At 37.5% G+C, this 21648-nt stretch overlaps 1 protein-coding gene across 7 annotated transcripts in view; it reads left to right on the top strand.

The window, feature by feature from the left end:
• Positions 1-21648, top strand: part of UBE2H (ubiquitin conjugating enzyme E2 H) — a 109130-nt gene that overhangs the window by 61731 nt on the left and 25751 nt on the right. For 3 of the 7 annotated variants that reach the window (XM_072784550.1, XM_072784551.1, XM_072784554.1), the window contains exons 2-4: positions 2443-2519; positions 3173-3247; positions 20367-20406. In XM_072784550.1, coding sequence (XP_072640651.1) covers positions 2443-2519; positions 3173-3247; positions 20367-20406 — 192 coding nt within the window. Of the gene's footprint in view, positions 1-2442; positions 2520-3172; positions 3248-9442; positions 9486-13253; positions 13517-20366; positions 20407-21648 lie in introns of those variants that run through there. The other 4 variants (XM_072784553.1, XM_072784555.1, XM_072784556.1 and 1 more) reach the window with 4 other exon arrangements.

Genomic DNA, 21648 nt, shown 5'->3' with positions numbered 1-21648 from the left:
TTAGAAAAGAATGAGACCTTCATTTACACATGAGTCTGCCCTCTGAGCTGCCTATTTGAGTCCATTAGTCAATATGCCTATCCCTGAGCCAATATACTATATGGTCCTCATTATTATGGTTTTAATTCTTGATGTTTAGCAGTTTCTCATCTTAATCTTTTTCTGTATGAATGTTTGGACATACTTGGGTATTTGCTCTTTTAAATGAATTTTTATCAGCATGTCAAACTTAGGATTTTCAATGACATGTCATTGAGTCTAAGTAATCTAGGAGATAAGAGATACCTGTGTGATACTGAGTTTTCGATCCATGAAAAGTGTTTTCTCCACTTATTGGTGTCTTTTTCTGTAGAATTAAGTAATGTTTACAAGTCACATGGTTGTCACATATCCTTAGTTTAGAAGGGACATTTTTTGTTAATAACATTAATATGACATGTTTTTAAAGTGTATGTTTTTTCTGGAGCACCTGGGTGGCTCAGTAGGTTAAGAATCTGACTGTTGGTTTTGGCTCAGGTCATGATCTCAGGGGCTTGAGATCAAGCCCTACCCACATCAAGCTCTGTGCTCAGATATGGGGTGGGCTTGAGATTCTTTCCCTTTTACTCTCCTTCCATCCCCTGCCTGCTCATGCATGTGCACTCTCTCTCAAATAAATAAATAAAATCTTTTTTAAATATAAAAAGAGATATAAAAATCTTTTTAAATATAAAAAGATTTTATTTATTTATTTGAGAGAGGGGATCCCTGGGTGGCGCAGCGGTTTGGTGCCTGCCTTTGGCCCAGGGCGCGATCCTGGAGACCTGGGATCGAGTCCCACGTCGGGCTCCCGGTGCATGGAGCCTGCTTCTCCCTCTGCCTGTGTCTCTGCCTCTCTCTCTCTCTCTGTGACTATCATAAATAAATAAATAAATTTTAAAAAATTTATTTGAGAGAGATAGAAGTGAGACACAGGCAGAGGGAGAAGGCTCCACGCAGGGAGCCCGACGTGAGACTCAGTCCCGGGTCTCCAGGATTACACCCTGGGCCGAAGGCAGGCGCTAAACTGCTGAGCCACCCAGGATCCCCTAAAAATATTTTTAAAAATGGAAAAGAATGGGGTCTAATTAGCATAGACTAAATGGTCTTCTTATACCTGTAATGGAGAGTGTTCAAGGTTCTTGAGCAAGGATTTTGCCAAAAATACACCTAGCCTCTGTTCTGTGGCCTATAGAACAGATAGGAGAGCCAAATATGTAGTTTCAAATCTTTAAAAATACTATTTTTCTCTGTGTAAGAGAAAAATTTTTAATTTCTTCAGCTTTTTCTTTGGCATAATAGTATTTGTAATTAAACTGTGATTTGCACTGCTGGTGGAGAAAGGTAAGATGAGTTTATCATATCTGGTAGTTTGGGGTTTTCTTGTTCTTTAATTTCATTGTGAGATTTGAGCCCCCCGCCCCGCCCCGCCCAGGGCCCAGCACCTAAAGTTCCTGAGTCATTATTTGTTTAGACCACAAAGAAGAAACATAAAACAGGTACCTATTAGACCAGTAGCCCTGTTCTCTATTGATAAGGGTTGTTTTGTTTTTTTACAGATGAATCTTAGTGTCTTAAAAGTATTTAAGAGTCTCAGGGACAGATAAGTTTTTGAGGAAGAGAGCACAGAATTACTCCTGTGATTAGAGCCTCAGAACACACCAGAAACAAGAGGCCAATCTAAATGGGAGGAGAAAGATTTGGAAGGGAGGGAAAGAGTAGGTGAAAATAAATACTACAGACAAGATTTAATTTTTTTTCCCCCTGGTCTCGCATTTAACAGTACTTGTAGCAAGGTGGTATCCAAATTATTTGATTATTGTCTAAGCCAGGAGGAAAATAGGTGGGGACTTTGCTTAAGTAAATCCATAATTTTAGGAGCATAGCATTTCTAGTTTAGGAGAATCAGTATTTTACTAAATTTTTGAATTTGACTAAAGGAAATAATGGAGTTTATGTTAAAGGTTCCCTGGGGGTAGAAAGGGGAGAAGAGAACACAGAGGGGAGAAAAATGAAAACTAAGTGCCTGTCTTTCATTTACATTATCTACAAAATGCAGTTTACATGTTTTGCATACTTAACCCATTTAATCCTCATAGAAACCTTATGAAGTGGTATTTCCTGATTGACAAAGATAACAAAGGCTTGGGGAGTGAGCTTACATTATGTTGTGTGGGCTCACAAACCCACTACGAGGCAGTCTTAGTATTTGAACACCAGTGTCTGAATCTAAAGGTCATTGGCATACTTTTCACAAGAGTGTATGTTTCCTTCTAAATGACCAGAGTGACTATGTATATTTGATATTTTATCAGTTTCATATCAAATGTTGATACCACTTTACATAGCATATCTTGGGGATATCATCTTTAGTTCTTCCAGGTAATATAAAGCCTGTGTACTTTCCTTTACCTTCCACCTTAGCATTGAGAGTAAGCATGAGGTTACGATCCTGGGAGGACTCAATGAATTTGTAGTCAAGTTTTATGGACCACAAGGAAGTAAGTACATGTGTTCATATGTGTTCTTCTTTTTCAGTTTCTTTTTTTCCTCTACTCCTTAGTAGGTAGTGAGAGTATCAGTGACAGGTGGAGGTGTGTGTGGTATTTGAACAGTAAGTTTATTGGAACTCTAGAACCAGTGAGGAAATCTTGCTCTTACCATAATTACTTTATATTGCTTTTCTTTTTCATCTCTGGCAGTATTAAACACAAATTGTGAGTACTGTTTTTTTTTTTTTTTTTTTTTTTTTTTTTTTTTTAATGATTAGCCACATGGATGGTTTTAGGGGAATGTTTTTTGTGTTTTCCTATTTTTTGTTTGTTTGGTTTGTGGTTTTTATTTTTTTGATGGGGAGGAGTCAACAGGGTAGATTGAAATAGGAGGCTATTACTTACCAACTAGTTCAGTAGTGTTTAATACTTTAAAAATCAAGTAAACTTAGAGGAGAAAAGAATCTTTGCTTATTTTCTAACTCTAGATCTTTTTAAGAAAATTATTTTAATTTAAACACAGAATATACCTCCCTGACTCTTGAAAGAATTAATTTGCAAGGTTTTCAAAAGAGATTAGGATTTAATGTTTCACTTACACTCGAGTTTATTTTTTAATGTGGAGACACTTGTAATGTTTAACATTTTTACTTTTATTTCAGCACCATATGAAGGCGGAGTATGGAAAGTTAGAGTGGATCTTCCTGATAAATACCCTTTCAAATCTCCATCTATAGGTATGTAACTACTCAGTTTCTCTTACTAAGATGCTCTCTAGATCCTCCTTTGCTTTTGTTCACTTAAACTGTAGTTCACTTAAACTAGCAGTGAAATCACCCTTTGCCTTTCTACTCATCTTTTTAGCCCCCTGAACAGATGAAGAAAGTAGAGTAGGAGCCTCAGTGAGATTGTATAAAGAGGTACTTTTTCTTCCCTGTCATCTTCTCTCTGCCCTAATTGGTGATATTATTAACCCATCACCCCCATTAAGACACACAAATTTAGGTGTTTTACCATCAGACACTACAGAAGTATATCTGATTGAAGGTTGATATATTTTTTAAAGATTTTGAGATCGTGGAATGGTAGTAACTCAGCTAAGTTAAGCTAGCTTTTAAAATTTTAATTCTAAAGATAATTTTGAAATATTATAAAGTATTAACCAACTTTAAGAAAGAAGGAAAAATAAAACTGGAATATATTATGCATTCTCTGACAGTCACACTGAACCTCATGTTCAGAATTACCAGGGTTCATACAACTTGCTACTGCTATGGGCTCACTTTTTTTATGCTCATCTTTGGAACTAATTCCAGGTCACTTGGAGTTTAGACATCACACACCCACCCACCTTCCAACAACACCCTCTATCCTAGGATAATGTGGGAAAGGTAGGATCATCATAGACTAATTTTCAGTCAAGACTAATTTTCAATCAAATGTAGCAGCTTCTTCCCCACTACTTAGCTAGCTACCCTACTGCTTTCAAGCTTGGTGCTATTTAAAAATAATACAGAGCACTTGTGATTCCTTATGCTGGGAACCCTTATCGTTCATTTAGGAATAAATTGGTGGTTTCCTTTTAAGGTCCCTTGAATGGTTTTTCTAAGTTTCAGAAATGGAGAAGATACTTTATGAATGATTGAAATTTCCCCCTTGCTGCAAGGGTCTCTGAGTTGTAGGGTTATCAGGTGGTGAACTAGGAAGGAAGGGAGCTGTAAGATAATCCCTATGACTTACTACTACCTGTATAGATGAGGTGGCAGTCTTTCCCAATTCATTCCAGGGTAATGGAATTTGGTGTTACTTACCCAGCCAGGTAGGCTTTTCCTTCACGTTGTGGTCGCCTCTCCCATTGGTCTCTTCTTTCTATACAGGCATTTGAACCTTTGTGTAGTTAAGTGATAGGATCTTTAAATCCTTACAAATGGAATGTATAAGCCATATAAATTCTTTCAAATATATTTCATATATGTCCATTTGCTTAAAGACTAAAAATTGGCATGCTGAATCTAGTTTTGAGCCCTAAATTCCTAGTCAGAAAGAATAGCTGCTTAATAGTGAACTATAGAAAAGCAATTGCATATCCTGTAGAAATGCAGTTATTTCTCAAACCTTATCTTAATGTATTTTTCCAGATAATGTAATTATTTCATCATAACTTTTAAAGTAAACATGTCTAAACTTCAGGCATTATTTATTTATTAACCAATGACACAATGCCTATGTACTTTCTTAAATTAATGATGTAATATGAAATTGCTTGGGACAAATGACTAGGCTGATTTAACTTCTTCATAATTTTTTTTTTTTTTTTTACCTTTCTGTGTGCTTTCAGAACTTGGTAATACCTACAGATGTGTACCATCTTCTCTTAGGGAAGTAGATCTAGTTGAAATATTTGTACAAGCTGTGCTTGTTTCCTCCAAAGGAACATTACATAAGAGAGTTATAATCAGTTGTTGGGGGTGACCCATTTTCAGGTCATCAACAATGTAATTACTGTTGAATTTGCTTTAAACATTTTGAGAGGTATTGGCTCATTTAGAATAGGCAACGTTTGCTTTTTGAGTTGTATAGGTAGGTGTAGAATTATATAGAAGGGCAAAGAGATGAGATAAACCCAACCTTAAGATTCTTTTTAAATCCTGCCTCTGTAGTATCTAGGCATACTCTTCTTCCTGAGCCAAATTTTGAGCTCTTAAATAGTAAGATATGCAAATTTAGATTAAGCATCCTTACTCCTTAGATCTTGGGAAAAAAAAATATATATATATGAATATAATATACATACACATTATGTAAACATTTGTTTGCTGTTTACTTATTGTATAAATGGTCCATATTCTTAGGAATTTAAGGAGGTCCAGGTGACCAAAAATAAAGAAAAATTTAAAATGTCTCCTAATCCTGTCCCTCAATGGATATCATTATTTACATTCCAGTATATGTACTTTAAAGCAATTTTCTTTTTATTTTTATTTTATTTTTTTTTTTTTTAAATTTTTATTTATTTATGATAGTCACAGAGAGAGAGAGAGGCAGAGACATAGGCAGAGGGAGAAGCAGGCTCCATGCACCGGGAGCCCGATGTGGGATTCGATCCCGGGTCTCCAGGATCGCGCCCTGGGCCAAAGGCAGGCGCCAAACCGCTGCGCCACCCAGGGATCCCCAATTTTCTTTTTATATTTCAGTATTTAATCAATGTAATTGGACATGCTTATCTTTTGGACTTTCCTCTAAGTTGTATAGTTTTCAGTAGTTACCCTATTGCCTGAGTTATAATTAAAAATGTCCTTTAAAAACAATTTATATTATCATACAAGTGTTTTGTTTTTTCTCAAAATAGCGAGAAAGCTATCTTGAATTCTCTTTGGGAAGAAAAGGAACATAAACAGACTATTTACATAGGGAATATAAAGAGGTTATGAACTTTCTAAATGCCATCGTTTCAAGCATGTTAAGCTGATCTTTTGGAATGTTACATTCTTTTTGAGTATCATTAGTGTTGATGTTTATGAAATCATCTTGATGCTTTGAAGCTGGATGTAAATTTTTGAAATGGCTAAAGGTCATTTAATTTCACAGAATAAGATGAATGGAAAAACTGAGTGACATAGTTGGAGTGTAAAATGATATATGATTATGAAATTGGCTTAAGTTTAAGGATTATGATTTTGTCATGAACTAGCCAAAGCAGCACTTTCAAAGAGAAATTATAAAACTCCTCTCATCAATTGTAACATCATTGAAATATTTGCATAGCTTTCCAGAGAGACTGCTTAGAAATAAATCATATGTAAATCTTTAAGTTCTGATTTATTTGAAAGTTCAGACTTTATCTTTTTCATTCAGAAACATTCCTAGAATGCTAGTATTGCTGGTGTTACCAGCTGTGTAGAGTTAGGAGAGTATGCTTCATTAGTGGACTGGTTATCAGGAAAGAGTACTTCTCACTCTGGTTTTCCTTGACCATGAGAATGATACTCATCTGAACCGTTGTTTCCTTTTCTAGAAAGTGAGATATTAGAATTAAGTGAACTCTGCATGTTTGATACTGACCAGTATATTAGATCCTCAAGATAGATGACCTATCTATTAGGTAATTAGGAAGGTCACATAAGGCTCTCAGTAGTTAGGAGATAAGACCAGTGTAAATAAAATATTGCATGGTATTTAGTGACAACATTTCATGGATTCTTAGGAGAGGTGTGAGTTAGTGCCTCAGTTGGGGAAAAGAGTGTGTGTATGGAAGGAGATAGGCTTTTACGAGAAAGATGTTTCATGTGTTGAGAATATAGTTTTTGGAAAGCTTCAGAGATGTGAAAGTGCATAAAGACTTTAGATAGAAGTAGCATTCTTTCAAAACCCCAAGTAGGGATCCCTGGGTGGCGCAGCGGTTTGGCGCCTGCCTTTGGCCCAGGGCGCGATCCTGGAGACCCGGGATCGAGTCCCACATCGGGCTCCTGGTGCGTGGAGCCTGCTTCTCCCTCTGCCTGTGTCTCTGCCTCTCTCTCTTTCTCTCTGTGTGACTATCATAAATAAATAAAAATTAAAAAAAAAAAAAAAACCCCAAGTAATCCGCAGTCCATGAAGATTTTGTTTTATGCAGAGAAGTTGCTGTGGAGACTGCCATATGCCATACTTCTCCAGGTTTAGTTTCCAGCATGTGCTTATCTATTACGAGAATGCTGTTAGAAAGTCAGAGAAAACACAGACTTGCAGTTGCTGTGGGGTTGAAATAAAGATGATTGATACACAAAGAGGGTAAAATAGAGCAGTTTTGAATAAAAATTTAAAAGTACCCATAAGCATAAGATAGAAAATGGTTTTATGTCTATTCCAAAGAATGCATATTTTTAAAAGTGGGAGATATAGGACTTGTCAGATTGGCAGGTATGATGTAGCCAACATAGCAGTATATGTGGTTTGATGAAGATTTTATATCCTTTGAGTGCTTTTATTTAAGTTATCTTAAGATTCAGAGAGATGCACTAAGATTAATGTACAAGAGTATGCATATTGCAGTGTTATTCTTAAAACTTTTATTTTTAGAAGTTTGAAGCACCCTAAGTGACCCAGCAGATAATAGTTAAATTATGGTATAGCTTAATGGACAGAATGTTTTACAGTCACTACTTATGTTTTAACCCCATCTTTAAAAGAACCCACAGGAAAATGGTAACCTTCTATAGTGTGACTTGTATTTTGTTTCCTTGAAATTTCAGGTATGAATGGCAGAATATCGATACAGTTATCCGTGGCTGTTAAGGGGATTATAAAAACATTTTTCTATGATTTCTAAATACTCTATCATAAGTTCCTTTATATTATAAAAGTATATGTTTTTAAACATATGGCAAATGCGTGTCTTTTGAATGTCCTGTCTGCATCTTTGTCTGGGTCTACACTTTTCCTGTCCTTTGTTCTAGAAAGCCACGAAGCTTTCCTTGGCCAGAGTTCTCCTTGGACAGAGTTCTCACCTGGTAGCATGCTAAAACACCTGCTGGCCCTTATGTTCCCCACAGTTTCCTTTCTTTTTCCCTTTCAGTTTGAATGATGTGTGTGCAGAAGGGTACAGACTGTTCTCTTTCCTTTGTTTTTCTGCTTGCAATTTAGTTTATTCCATCGTGAGCCCACCCCTTACACCTTTACACATAATTGCTGTTCACCCCCTTGTCCCTCCTCTTGGGATGCTACCTCCTGCAGTTCTTACCTGTTTCTCTTTTCAGCCTGACTCTTCCACCTGTATTTCCTCTTGCTCCATTTTTCTCTTCATATGAACCAAAAAAGGTCCCTGTTCATAGCTAATAAATAATAGTAATAATAATATTTTTGATAAACCTAAGCCCAGGGGAAAAATTATGTCTTCTAATAAAATACAAATACAAATATTAGATTTAAGGCTTTTAGCCTCTAAAGGTCTTAAAAATACCTTGGAGTCTCCTTCAGGATCTACAGTAGTTTCCATCACACTATAGCTACTTTACTTAAACACTAATATTCAAGAGAAAATTAAGAATTTGTCATTGTATCTTATTTTTAAATGATTAATGGGCAGTATATTAATAGAACTGCATTTGACTAATTTCAGATAGAACTATGGAGTATTTAGAATCTTTTATAAATAACCTTAACCTTGCCTTATAGTGTGAGAGCTCTGTCGCCATTTATACTTTATTGGGTTTTTTTTTCATTTATATTTCTTAAAAATAGAAAACTATATTGTAAGATCCAGCTAACAAGTCTAGAAACTAACTTTTGAAATACTATGTGCATCTCCATATTAACAGTGAGGAGCACTCTCTCTCAGGAGAAGGCTGTGTGTCTGGATTGCAATTTGTGATGATACTAGAGCAGAGTAAGAAGAATGGTTGGTTGAGAAACAAGGTTCTGGAGGGACTGCTTAATAATTCACTTAATGTTGATAAAATGGGCAGAGGAAAAAACCACCCTGATTCTGCAGTGGAATTCGATGGTCAGTGGTATATAATAAAAGCTAGCCAAACCCATATGAATAAATGGAGACAAAATGCAAAGGTCATGGACAATAACAAAAGCTGGAATACTATATTGAGCTCAACCAGTGGCCTTTATACTTAAGTCAGCTATTCTCTAAATAGAATGGTTTAGATCTTCCTATTTCAAGGAGACTAGATTAGAAAACCTATCAAAATACCTTCTAAATCTCCAATCTGCCATAGGTTCTTAGAAGATATTCTGATAATCAGTTCACCTTATTTTTATTTGTGCCAGCAACTAAGGAAAGTGATTTTAACCTTTTTCATTGTCAGAATAGCAGACACTTCTAAATTTTTAATTCACTATGGCCAGAAATTACCTCACAGTGTTTTTGGAATGGAATTTTATAATACGGTATGACTAAACTATAGAGTTTAAAATGTTTACCATTTTACTTTGTGTCTTCCTAGATGGAAACATTATACAATTACCTTCTCCGGAACTAGCCCCTGAGTAAGTTAAGAGAGCAGTGTTGTCAGGGGTGGACCAGGATTTGGAGTAGTCATTTCTGAAAGGTTTGGGGTTAGTCATTTAACAGAAGCCTTGTTTATACCATTATACTTCTACAAATAGAATGAATTCTTTGACTAAGGAAGCAAAATTCCATTCAGATCACCTCTCTGTTTCTCTACTTTCATGACCTTGGTTGTGAATTTAGCTTCTGTCTCAGTTATATAATTGCTACTATGTAGTGATCTATATCTTTTGAATTCCAGTAGAGAGAAACAAAGTTCTAGTAGGAAAGTTTCCTAAGTTTTTTTTAGACAGTGCTATGAGACTATAAGGCCTTGTTCAAAGCTCTTTTTACTGCTATTCTGAAAATGAACATTTTCAGGATGGATTTTTTTTTTTTTTTAAGAGTGTGTCCGGCAGCTGAAGCAGAACCTACTTTCTGAGAATATGGGTACATTTTACCCCATTTCTTCTAATCAGCTCCATAAATTTATTAGAAACCAGCTGTGTGCAGTGCATTCTAGATGCTAGAGATCCAGAAGTGAACAGATCGCTCTCTTGACCCTTATATTTTTTGAGAAAAAAAGATGAAACAAAATTTTGAAATGTCTGATAGCTTTATGCAGAGAATAGATGTGGTGAAATTGATATAATAGCTGCCTTAGATGAGGTGTTTGGGAAGGGCTTCTCTGATAAAGTATATTTAAACTTGAGGCTTAAATTAAAAGGGGAGGGAGCAGGGAAAGCCAGCCTTGAATCCTCCAAGGTCAGGAATGAGAAGCAGAAGAAATTGTGAGGACAAAGACCTTGAGGCAGATAGAAGCTTAGCATGCACGAGAAAGGAGGAAGGATGGGTGAACAGTGATATAGGAGAGAGAGTCCAAGTGGCAGGCTGAGTGAGGTTCTGTAGGGCTTTGTAGACCAGGTTAAGGGCTTGAGTTTTATATTTAATGCAATGGAAAAATAATTGAAAGGCTTTAAGCAGGTTTTAATGATCACTCTTATTGTGGGCAAAAAATAGAAATACTGGTGGTTTGGATCATGGTGCTGAGATCGAGAAACTCTGGTGTCTATAATACATTGAAGAAGTTTGGCTGTATGAAGGAAAGCACAAATTCTGAAGGATGTTGACGTGTTCGTTGTAGGGAATTGTCTAGAAAAGAGGCCAGTCTTGGTGATGCTGGGAATCAGAAGAAGGATTGAAGGCATGATGCCTTCAAGAAGGTAGAAGGGAGGGATCCCTGGGTGGCGCAGCGGTTTGGCGCCTGCCTTTGGCCCAGGGCACGATCCTGGAGACCCGGGATCGAATCCTACATCGGGCTCCCGGTGCCTGGAGCCTGCTTCTCCTTCTGCCTATGTCTCTGCCTCTCTCTCTCTCTCTGTGTGACTATCATAAATAAATAAAAATTAAAAAAAAAAAAAAAAAAAAAAGAAGGTAGAAGGGATAAGATCAGAACACAAATGGAGGACTTGTGTTTGAGAAGACCTTAAACATTTGAGGGAGCAGTTGAGGCAAGAGAAATGAGCATGTATGCTGGGAGGATTTTGATGGGAAAAATGAGGAATCCTATTCATTGGTTCCCATTTTCTCAAAGCAAATGGGCAGGGCTTTTAAGTCAAAGTGAAAAATGGAGGAGCAAAGGGAACCAGGAGGTTTGCAGAATAACGGTACAATGCACAAGTCATTGAAGAATAGGGAACAGGCCACTAGTGAAAGGAGAAAGGAGAATTATCCGTGATGTTGAATCCACAAAAGGCTGTTGAGCATACTTCTTGAAGTTGGTACGTTCACCTATGTCTCTCCCTGCTGCCAACCCGGTAGATAGAAACTCTGTGAAGGCATCTGTGGGTCTGTTCTACTAATATTCCTTATTCCACCTCTGATACATTGCCTGCTCTGTATTGAGGTGAGGGAGTAAGGAAGTGAATGAATGAGTATTTAGTGGTGCCTTCAAGCCCAAGTATGAACTGGACGTTTCAGAGGGGAGAGGGCCCAGGATTTGCAGAGGGTTGTTACAAAGTGATGATGGCGATGGCTCTTAAACTAAGCAAGGAGAGGAGTGAAGATAGGAGGACTGGTAGGTAGAAGAGGGAGAGTCAGTGGATTCAAGTTCATAGGAGACTGGTGGGCGGGAGGCGTCTGTGGTTTTGGAGGTGAAGCTGGCTGTAAGATGACAAAGTTCAAGGTATGCCCTGCCCTGGCAGTGTAAATGAATTGTGATAGAGGAAAAGGTCACTGGGGAGAAGCTTCGGAGACTGAGAGGACAGAGTTTCAGTAGTGTGGTCTGTGTAGATGACCTGTCACTAAAAATGACAAGAGAGAGACTTGGAGACCAGGTACTGAAGTCCTCAGTGAAGGAAAAACTAGTGGCCATACTGGCCCTATTAACAAAAATCCCGTTAGCAGTCTGCAATATCTAAATTCATTCACCTTCTTCTTGCTATTAGCCAGAGTAAAAACAGTAGTTTGCTTTTTCCTCCCCCAGGCCACCTGTAAGGGGAGTCTTGCCTCTGTACAGGCTTGTTTCTGTCAGAGGATTTGTCCATTTTCTTCTTGAAGCTGGCTTATGTCAATTTTAATTCTGCCTTTGGCGATTCATGATTGTATGATCTTTCCATTTGCTGTATAAGAATTCTATCTAACTTGCTCTTTAGGTTGTTTCCTACGTTAATTATAGTAAGTGACTTCTAGTTTTTGAGCTAGTTACTAATTCTGACATCTTTTTGGCATTGACTCCTTCTTTTTTGGATTGTTACAATGAAAACATGGATTCTTTGCTTCCTCTTTCTTTAGTTAAAACTGCGATTCTTTTAGAAACAAATAAGAATGAGGTCTTAGTTCCTTTGAAAAGCTTGTTTACCACAATTTAAGATTTGTTCATAGCCCTGAAAACCATATTGCTAGAAAGAATGTCACAGATTTTATCACCCAGTTGCCTCATTTTAAGGATAGTAAAAATATGAAAGTGGAGATAAATCACTATCAGTTAGTTGTAGAGTCTGCCTTCTTTTTTCTGGTCTAGTATTTCCCCCCATACCAAATGCAATTAGAATGGTCTTTATAGTACCAAATGTTAGAGTAGCTCACTGTATTTGCTATTTCCAGTGTGGGCTTATAGAACGCCTCATATCCAGTAATCAACATATCCTCTAATGCTCTGGACAGTTGCTAAAGGATTCAGAGAGGAGTAGGTAGGGGTGGATATTTTCATCCTCATGACGAGGAAAGTGAGATGGAGTTACTTGCCTGTGCTCATGAAGCTAATAGTGACGTTGAGTGATTACTGTGGGCCTGTCGCCGATCAGATGCCGTACCTGGATTCACTTACTCTCCATAACAGTCCTGCAATGTGTAGATAGCGATATTCAACGAAGCTTTACGAAGAAAGAAACAAAGGCAAAGAGATTGAGTAACTCTTACTGGCCGGAGGCTCACAGATGGAATTTAGGTAGTCTGACTTGAGCCTCATCTTTTAACCACGACTTTGTTTATAAAGAGTGGCTGGCCACGTGTGTTCTATACTGCCTCTAACCATGAGAATAAATACTGCCTGATTCAGACAGTGTGGTTATAAGGATGACCAGGAGAGTGAACGATAAATTGTAGAGCCAGAAAAGATATTATAATCTTCCAAAAATGAAACTACAGGAGAGTAGATTTAGAGCTGTAGGTTTTGGTAATCTGCTAGGTTGGTAACAGGGTTAGGCTGTTGAAGGATAACACTTCACCTTTTCTTAGTTATAAATGAACTTTTCTTATCCATCCAGCCCATTCCTCAGATTCCATATTATCAGAGAGAAAGGAAGAAACAGAAAAGAGGACCCCTTGTTGAGTTTAGATCTCCTGAACACACACAGGATCAGTTCAGAAGTTCCCATGACACAGGGCATTGAGAGTGAGCTCCTTGATTGGTTCCTCACCCAAGAAGAGACCGGCCCAGGTCCATCTCTCCTGAGTAGGAAAGGCTCAGCTCTCTGAAGAGACTTCTGCCTGGGTGCAGGCTGCCACGGGCTGGGCCTAGCTGTCTGAGGTAAGATGACAATCTCTCTGATTGTGCACTCATGCACAAAGCTGGCAGTATGGCTGTTGCTGGTGAAGCTGGCGACACCTCCACCACCCCTTTTAGCTGGAACGTCCCAACCCTGGTCACCTCCTTGCATGCTAGGAATGGAGATCCAAGTTATTACCTAAAAAAAAAAAAAAAAAAAAGTATAGTTGGAGATACTGCTAGGGGTGATAAGATTCAATCTTTAATAAATATATTTTGAACAATTATATCTACTTTAAAAAATACAATTAGTTTGATTCTGAATGGTCTACTTTATGTGGGCATGTATCATGAAGATGGAATATCAGAATAATTGAATGTATTCACTTACTGTTTTCTCACAGGAATTCATAAACTTATAATTAAATTGTATCAGCCACAGCTGCCTCAACCATTTGCAGTCCAAGCTCATTTTATCCCTAGGATAGAAGCTACCAGTTTGATCTTTGGTGCTTTTCACCTACTTAACTTAGGGTGGGTTTACCTTGTTTCATGAGTCACTTGTTTGACCTCTCACTTCTTAAGACTATTCTGAAGGGAATTTCTGTATTGATGACTGGCCTTAGGTATTTCATTCTGTCCACAATGTTGATCATTAAAAATATCCTTACAAGTAAAACAGAAGTGATGAATTTTTGCCACTTTTATTTATTATTTACATATTGATCCCACTATCAGAAGTTACTTGAAAGTATGTACAACTTTGTACAGATCCCCTCCTGGGAGTAGACACAGAAACAGGCCAAAATAAAAACCAGTTTTCAGCATGACTTGGCATGATGTTATTTACTTTCTCTGCCTATTAGCCTGTGGGTCAAAAGATTTGTTATTCTAGAACAATTGAGTATTGGAGTGTAACAGGCAAAAGCGTGGCATATTTTTGTATTTTAATAGTCTGTTATTTTTTAAGATGTGTAGATTTTGTTTTTACATCAACTAAGCATGATTTGGATTCCTCCTCCAGAGTTATAAATCACCTGATTCCCTTCTGCTGAAAGATAGAGAACAGAGGTGGTGAGCTCTTTAGCTATAAACCTTTGTTCCTATTGTCCTCCCTTTTACAAGTGCCTGAGTCATGCCAGAGAATAATTGTCTAAAAGATTTGAAGGAGTTCTGGATTTTATCGGGTCAAATCACTGAAATATATATATGATTAGAAAATGTCTGGTAGTGAATAAAATCTTAAGCCATGTAGATTAAAAATGACTTGCTGCTTCCACTTACCGTGTTTTCATAAAAGCAGTTTTCAAAATATGTTTTCTTAAAATATCTTCAAAATAGTTCCTGGTTGAATGGAAACAAGTGTTGGGAAAATTCTCTTGTTGCAGACGTATTCATTTGTGTGGTGATAGCATTGCCAAAAGGAAGGAAAACATGCCAGGGCAAACACGCTCCGTCCTGAGAATGTTCCTTTTCTGAATTCCTAGCCTGTTCTTTTCTCCGTCTCCTCCCCTCCTCGTCCAGAAGTGCCATTGTTGCCATCATTATCCAGAAAGTGACTGACTGGCTTTGCCAGAAACGCTCCTCACAGCTTGTCCAAGAGCAAATGTAAAATGTAAAGGAGATATACTCCTTTCTGTTTATTTGCTTTGGGTATTTTTCTAACAGTTGAAAAAGCCTGGTATGGAAAGGGATCGTTGTAGTCTGGGGATTGTTTTTTTGGATAGAATCTGTCTGGCTGAACTTGTTCCTCAAAGGCAAGGTTATAAACTCTGTTTCTGCCTACTTTGGAATAGGCCATGGGTTTTGTGTCTCTTGGTATTTTAGCATGTTGTTAGTTTTGTATTGAATATTTCTGTACCTAAAATTTTGCCTTGCAGAATTAATTTCCTTTAGGGACCTAAAGTCCTCTGTTGTCAGAGCTCTGGCCATTGTTATTATTTAAATCCTGGATTTTTAGAACTGATAGTCACTTTATTAACAGAATAAGAATGGAGATTTTGGAGATCATACAGTCCAACTATTTCAGATAAAGAAACAGGCCCATAGAAGTGAAGTGATTTGCCCCAAGGCCTGCAAATAATAGTAAGGTTGGGACTAGAACTCAAGTCCTTGTTACTTTTCTCTATCCAGCCTGATTTTTGCCCTCTATCTCAGAGCTTTTTTTTTTTTTTTAATCTCAGAGCTTAGATGATATTTCATACTTAGCAGGGACACTGGGGACTGGGCTCCAACCCATTTGTTACTAAGAGTGTGTTTATTACTAAGTCCTTTTTTTGGCCCTCTCTGTTATGTACTCTTGGATTCAACCAAGCCAAAATCTTGACTTTATTGAAAACATTGTGGAAACTTCATTGATTTCAAATGTAATCTCCAGGCATGGTACCAGGAGCGAGGCATCTTAATCTTTCAGAGACCGTTTTGGTAATAAACATTGAAAACTTTTTTTGACCCTGGCTGTTTTCTAGTCTTAAACCTCTGAGGTTTCCTGTGACATCAAACTGTTGAAGCTTCATTCTTGATGTAGGAGACACAGCCCACTCCATTTTGCTTGAGGTCTCTGTTCTGTCCCCAGCACTGGGGCACCTGGGTGAGCCTCAGTGGTTGAGTGTCTGCCTTTTGGCTCAGGACGTGATCCTGGAGTCCCGGGATCGAGTCCCATATCTGGCTCCCTGCATGGAGCCTGCTTCTCCCTCTGCCTATGTCTCTGCCTCTCTCTCTTTCTCTCTGTGTCTCTCATGAATAAATAAATAAACTGTTTTTAAAAAAAAGAGATCAAAAAAAAAAAGAGAGAGAGATCAGGCTTTTGTTGAAAACAAAAATCTCAAAGAGGGATGGTTATGTGTCACTGTTCTAGCTAAGCCTCTGGCTTCCCACCTCACTCAATGAAAATCCACATCCTCAAAAGGGCCCACAAATGCTCGTCGCCTCTCTGACCTTACTTCTAGGCTTTTCCTTCTTCACTGTACTTCAGTCTCACAAGTCTCTGCACTGGTCTTCAAACACATCAGGTGAACTCCTGATGCATTTTGTACTTGGTCGTTCATGTTTTGTAGATACTCATCCCCTAGATACTGAATGATTCTTATCTCCTTCGAATTGACACCTTCTCCATAAGGCCCTCCCTGACCATCCCACATATTTTTTTATTTTTTAAAGATTTTATTTATTTATTTGACAGAGAGAAAGAGCACAAGCAGGGGGAATGGCAGGCAGACGGAGGGGGAGAAGGTGGCTCCCACTGAGCAGAGAGTCTGACACAGGGCTTCATCCCAAGGCCCTGGGATTATGACCTGAGCCGAAGGCAGATGCTCAACCAACTGAGCCACCCAGGTGCCATCCCATTTAAAACTGAAGCCCCCACCTTAGCATTTCTATCTTGAGTCCCCTTCTCTGCTGTGTTTTTCTCCATAATATTTGGCACCTTCTAGCATAGCACTTCTGTTTTTAAAGAACTCTCCAGGTGATTCTTAACCCATAGCATTGGGACCTCTGCCATAGATGTTGCTTCACTAGGTGTTACTCATGAGAAATCTATCAGAAGCAGAATTTTAAGCATCAAGAATGAATTTTAAGTTCTTAATTGTAGTCTCAAGCCAAAATACTTTTCACATAATAGAATGAATCTCTTAAATTAAACCATCTAGTGGCTAAACATTAATAGTGTTTCCCACTCATCAGAAAGTTTCTTGGCAGGGCACCTGGGTGGCTCAGTGGTTGAGCGTCTGCCTTTGGCTCAGGGTGTGATCCTGGAGTCATGGGATCGAGTCCCACATCGGGCTCACTGCATGGAGCCTGCTTCTCTCTCTGCCTGTGTCTCTGTCTTTCTCTCTGTGTCTCTCATGAATAAATAAGTAAAAAAGTTCTTTAGAAAGAAGGAACATTATATAGATCAGAAAGTCAGATGTAAAGGAAGAGCCCTGAAGAAGGGCTAGTAAAATAAAAATTAAAAAAAAAAAGTTTCTTGGCAATTGTGATAGCAGTATATTCCTATTTGTAACAGATCTTAAGGACCACATACCATATAACCTGAATATTTTTAATTTTTTTTTGGTAATGAATTCAGAATATTTAAACAAGAGTATGTAAGATTTGAGATAAAAAAAATAGTTGATAATAGTGACTGACTCTTTTCCTTAAAATGATTCAGCACTAGATTATGTATAATTAAGTCACTTTAGAATGTTTACTGTTTACAATTTCTTAGCTTGGAAGGTTTTTTTCCCAACTATTAAAATTACACAATGTAGAAATTTTGGAAAGTCAGAAGAGGAATAGTAGAAATAATGTGGGAGTCTCTCAAAGTTGACTACTATTGACACTTGGTTGTTTCCTTCTAGCTTTTTTACATTGCTTTGATCCACCTTCTGGTACAGAATTGAGGAGCAGGGTGGTGATGTAATTTGAAAAGTATAATGAAGAAAGTATTCCCTCCATGAAGAATTACACACTATTAACAGTTGTATATGTTTGCTTCTAGTTTCCTAACTGTATGCACACTTTAAAAAAAGAAAAAAACAAGAGCAAATAATATACAAGCACATTACCTCTTCTTAAAAGGAGTATAGTATTATATATGGATTCATCTTAATCACCATTCCTATTCTGTTCCCCGTTCACACCGTGACCTTGACCTTGCACCCTCACTGAAACAATTTTCTAAGTTTGATATATGTTGGTCCAGTACAGTTTTTTATACTTGTTACCATAGATATAGGTAGTATTGCTTTGTTTTAATTTATCTATAGGGTATCATGCTGTAAATATTATTCCGCAACTTTTTTTTTCCTCTCCTCAGTTATGGGTCTATCCAAATTGATACTTAATCTAGTTTATTACCTTAGCTGTGTAAAACTCCCAGTATATACAGTATGGATGTAGTATAGTTTTTCCAGTCCCTTTGGATAGGATTGCATCTGGTTCTTGGCTTTTTTATAAATAGGGCTAGAACAAATATCCTTGTGGGTCTTCTTAGATACATTTATTAGTGTTTTCCTAGGGTCATACAGAATTTTTATCCTCCTAACATTAAGACATGAACGTTTGTATTGGCTTAGTTTAATCTCTTCAATAAACACATACTTCTTAAATCTAGACTTGGAAACATCTTATTTCCTTAATGAAAAATTAATATGCAATAGTAATTGGACACAAGGCATTTCTTTTGCATTAGTAATTTAAACGTTGCTTGAGCAATTGAGAAAACATGAAGCTACTTCAACACAAAAAGTTAAAAAACAAAGTTAGAAACATAGTATTGGAGTCACTAGAGCAAACAAAGACTGGAACCTGAGATTTTGTCTTATCCCTGTTTCCTAAGTCTAGAGAACTTTCTTAGATTTCCTGAGATGACCTTTGTTGGAACTTGTCCTTGAGGATCTTCTTCCGAAGCCACTTCTCTACATCTTCCCTGATATCTTCCTCTTCCCCTTCTCATTCCCTCAGCTGTGTCCATTCTTTGTGCACATTGCACTTACTTCCTTGTGTCTTGTCTCACTGCTGCGGTGACCTCCTGGAGAATAATGTACTGCTTTACTTGTACTCTGAACAAGCTCATGCCTGACAAATAGGTGTTGACCAAATATATTTTGAATAAAGGAAAGAGAAATATGAGGTAGGGGTGAGGGAAGGGAGGGTGAGATTGGGAAGGACAATAATGATGGTCACTTTTATAGGGAACTTCAACTTATTTAAAGTATGAAATGGAATAAGGAAGTCTTGAAATGAGATAAGGATGATGACAGCTTTGACAGTGGACCTCTGTTTTTAGCACATTGTCATTTGCATATACACAAACTGATTAAGTCACTGGTTTTAATTAGAGAAAAATTAATTTCTTCTTGGAATTTAAATGTCAATATATTAAAGTCTAGGGATACCTGGGTGGCTCAGCAGTTGAGTGCCTGCTTTCGACTCAAGGTGTGATCCTGCAGTCCCAGGATTGAGTCCCACATCAGGCTCCCTGCGTGGAGCCTGCTTCTCCCTCTGCCCATGTCTCTGCCTCTCTGTGTGTGTCTCTCAAGAGTAAATAAATAAAATCTTAAAAAAAAAAAAAAAAAAAGGTCTAGGGATGCCTGGCTGGCTCAGTCAGTACAGCGTGCGACCCTTGATCTTAGGGTCGTGAGTTTGAGTACCATGTTGGTGTGGAGATTATTTAAAAATAAAATCTTAAAAAATATGTATGTTAAAGTCTTGGCTTGTTTTTCTAGGAATAAATCAAAAAACTTGAATCCCTGACAGATATAGCTATCTGACAGATTTTTTTTTTTTTTAACTCCTTGCCTCATTTCTTGGTTGCCCCAATTTTAATCAAAACTGGGTTTCCTGGAATGAGTAGACTAAAGTTAAAGGAAATATTTTGGTCACTGTTCTTATGAAATCCTTTGTGGTTTGGAAGCGGCACTCCTTTAGTGTTTCAACAGCTTCATTCATGTTCCGCACACAGTGTAGCAGTATGATACCAGTAACTGAACTTCAGAAGGAGAAGTTCAAATGCAGACCTCTAAATTTAGAGACTGAACAATAAAACCTTTGGGAGGAAAGTCAGAGTAGCTTTCTTAACTTTCTGATAAAAGTAGTCAGCATTTAGTACTACAAATTTTCTTGGCAAGTACCTTCATAGCTCAGAAAACAGTTTCTCTGATTATTTTGTATAAGAAGCTGCATTGCTCTCAGTTTACTCATTTTTTAAATAGAACTCTGAAGTTTTAAGTAATTGACGCTGTCAGGAGAATATGTAATTTACCAGTAACCAAACATCTAAGATTAAAAGTAATGAGTTATGGGTATCATCTCCTTGTTCCAACACTGAAATTGTTTCCAGTACTGAAATACTTGAAAACGAATTGTTCTCTGGACACTTTTTGCTGCTAATGAACATCTCTTTTTACAGGATTCATGAATAAAATTTTCCATCCCAACATTGATGAAGCGTAAGTAACTATTTAAAAATGTTTAAATCTTAGCAGTGACTGCTCTCTTACTAGTATTCATCTCTCTCTCAGTTATTAAATTTTTAAAAATCTATTATCTTTTCAGATTTTATCAACAAAACTCTATGGTCACTTAAACTATGGAGTCCCAGGGTTATGATATTCTAAACCACTTAGTGCAAATTCTGCTGTTGGGCTGCTTAGTTTTTCAATTGTCATGAGTGGGTCCTTCGTTCCCTCTGATAAGTATCTAGCGTTTGTAATATTCCACATCTCCATTCTCTTTGTGTAGACACAATTCAGAGATCAGTTTTCTGCATACAGATTTACTATTATCAGCCCTTACAGTGTTTCTTAGTTCTTGAGAGTAAAGCAAACATGAATGGCTGTAGTTTCATTTCAGTTAATGAATCTTACTTACCCTTTCCTTCTAATATTTTATAGTGATATTTTAAAATGTGATACGAATGCCTCCTATTGTGTACTTCTGATGCTGTTTGCAATACGTGATTTTTTGTTCTGCAGTTTTTCCTTGTCACAGCATCTAAATTTTACTGTTACACACACATATACATGAGATATTCTGAACTCTGTGTGAATAGGTTGTACACACACGTCATGCCTCGTTGTCTTTTTATGCTTCTGTGTATCAGTCATCTTAATAACAAGAATGTTTTGTTATGTAACCACAGTATAGTCGTCAGGTTCAGGAATTGAATATCAATACAGTACTTTTTAATCTATGGCCACATTCTAGCAATGTACCTTTTTTTTTAACCCCCCCACTCCCCACCTCAGCGAAGGGTCTAGCCCAGGACCATGTATTGCATTTACTTGTCATGTTTCTTTAAACTACTTTAATCCGGAATAGTTCCTCAGCTTTTTTAAAGTTGACATTTTTAAAAGAAAATAGATGAGTTGTTTTAGAGACTGTCCCTCAATTCGGGGCTGTCTGGGGTTTCCTCCTCATTAGATCCCGAGGATGCACTTAAGGCCCGGAAAACCACAAAGTGTGACTGTGTCCTCACAGTCCTGGGGAGGCCATAGGTTTGTCTACCTCCTGGTTGTCAGTGTGAATTCTCACCTGCTGAAGGTGTTGTCTGGTTTCTCCATTGTTGAGTCGCTGGTTTCCCTTTCAGTCTCTCAGGAAACACTAAGACTTTGTATATATTCTGCTCCTCCTCATACTTTCCCTAATTGGGATTCTTTTTCTTTTTTTTGATCTATTAAAAGTACTTTTCT

The sequence above is a fragment of the Canis lupus genome, chromosome 18 (assembly GCF_048164855.1).
Source record: "Canis lupus baileyi chromosome 18, mCanLup2.hap1, whole genome shotgun sequence".
Lineage (NCBI taxonomy): Eukaryota > Metazoa > Chordata > Mammalia > Carnivora > Canidae > Canis > Canis lupus.
The sequence above is the reverse complement of the archived record's forward strand: the minus strand, read 5'-3'. Positions and strand labels throughout refer to the sequence as shown.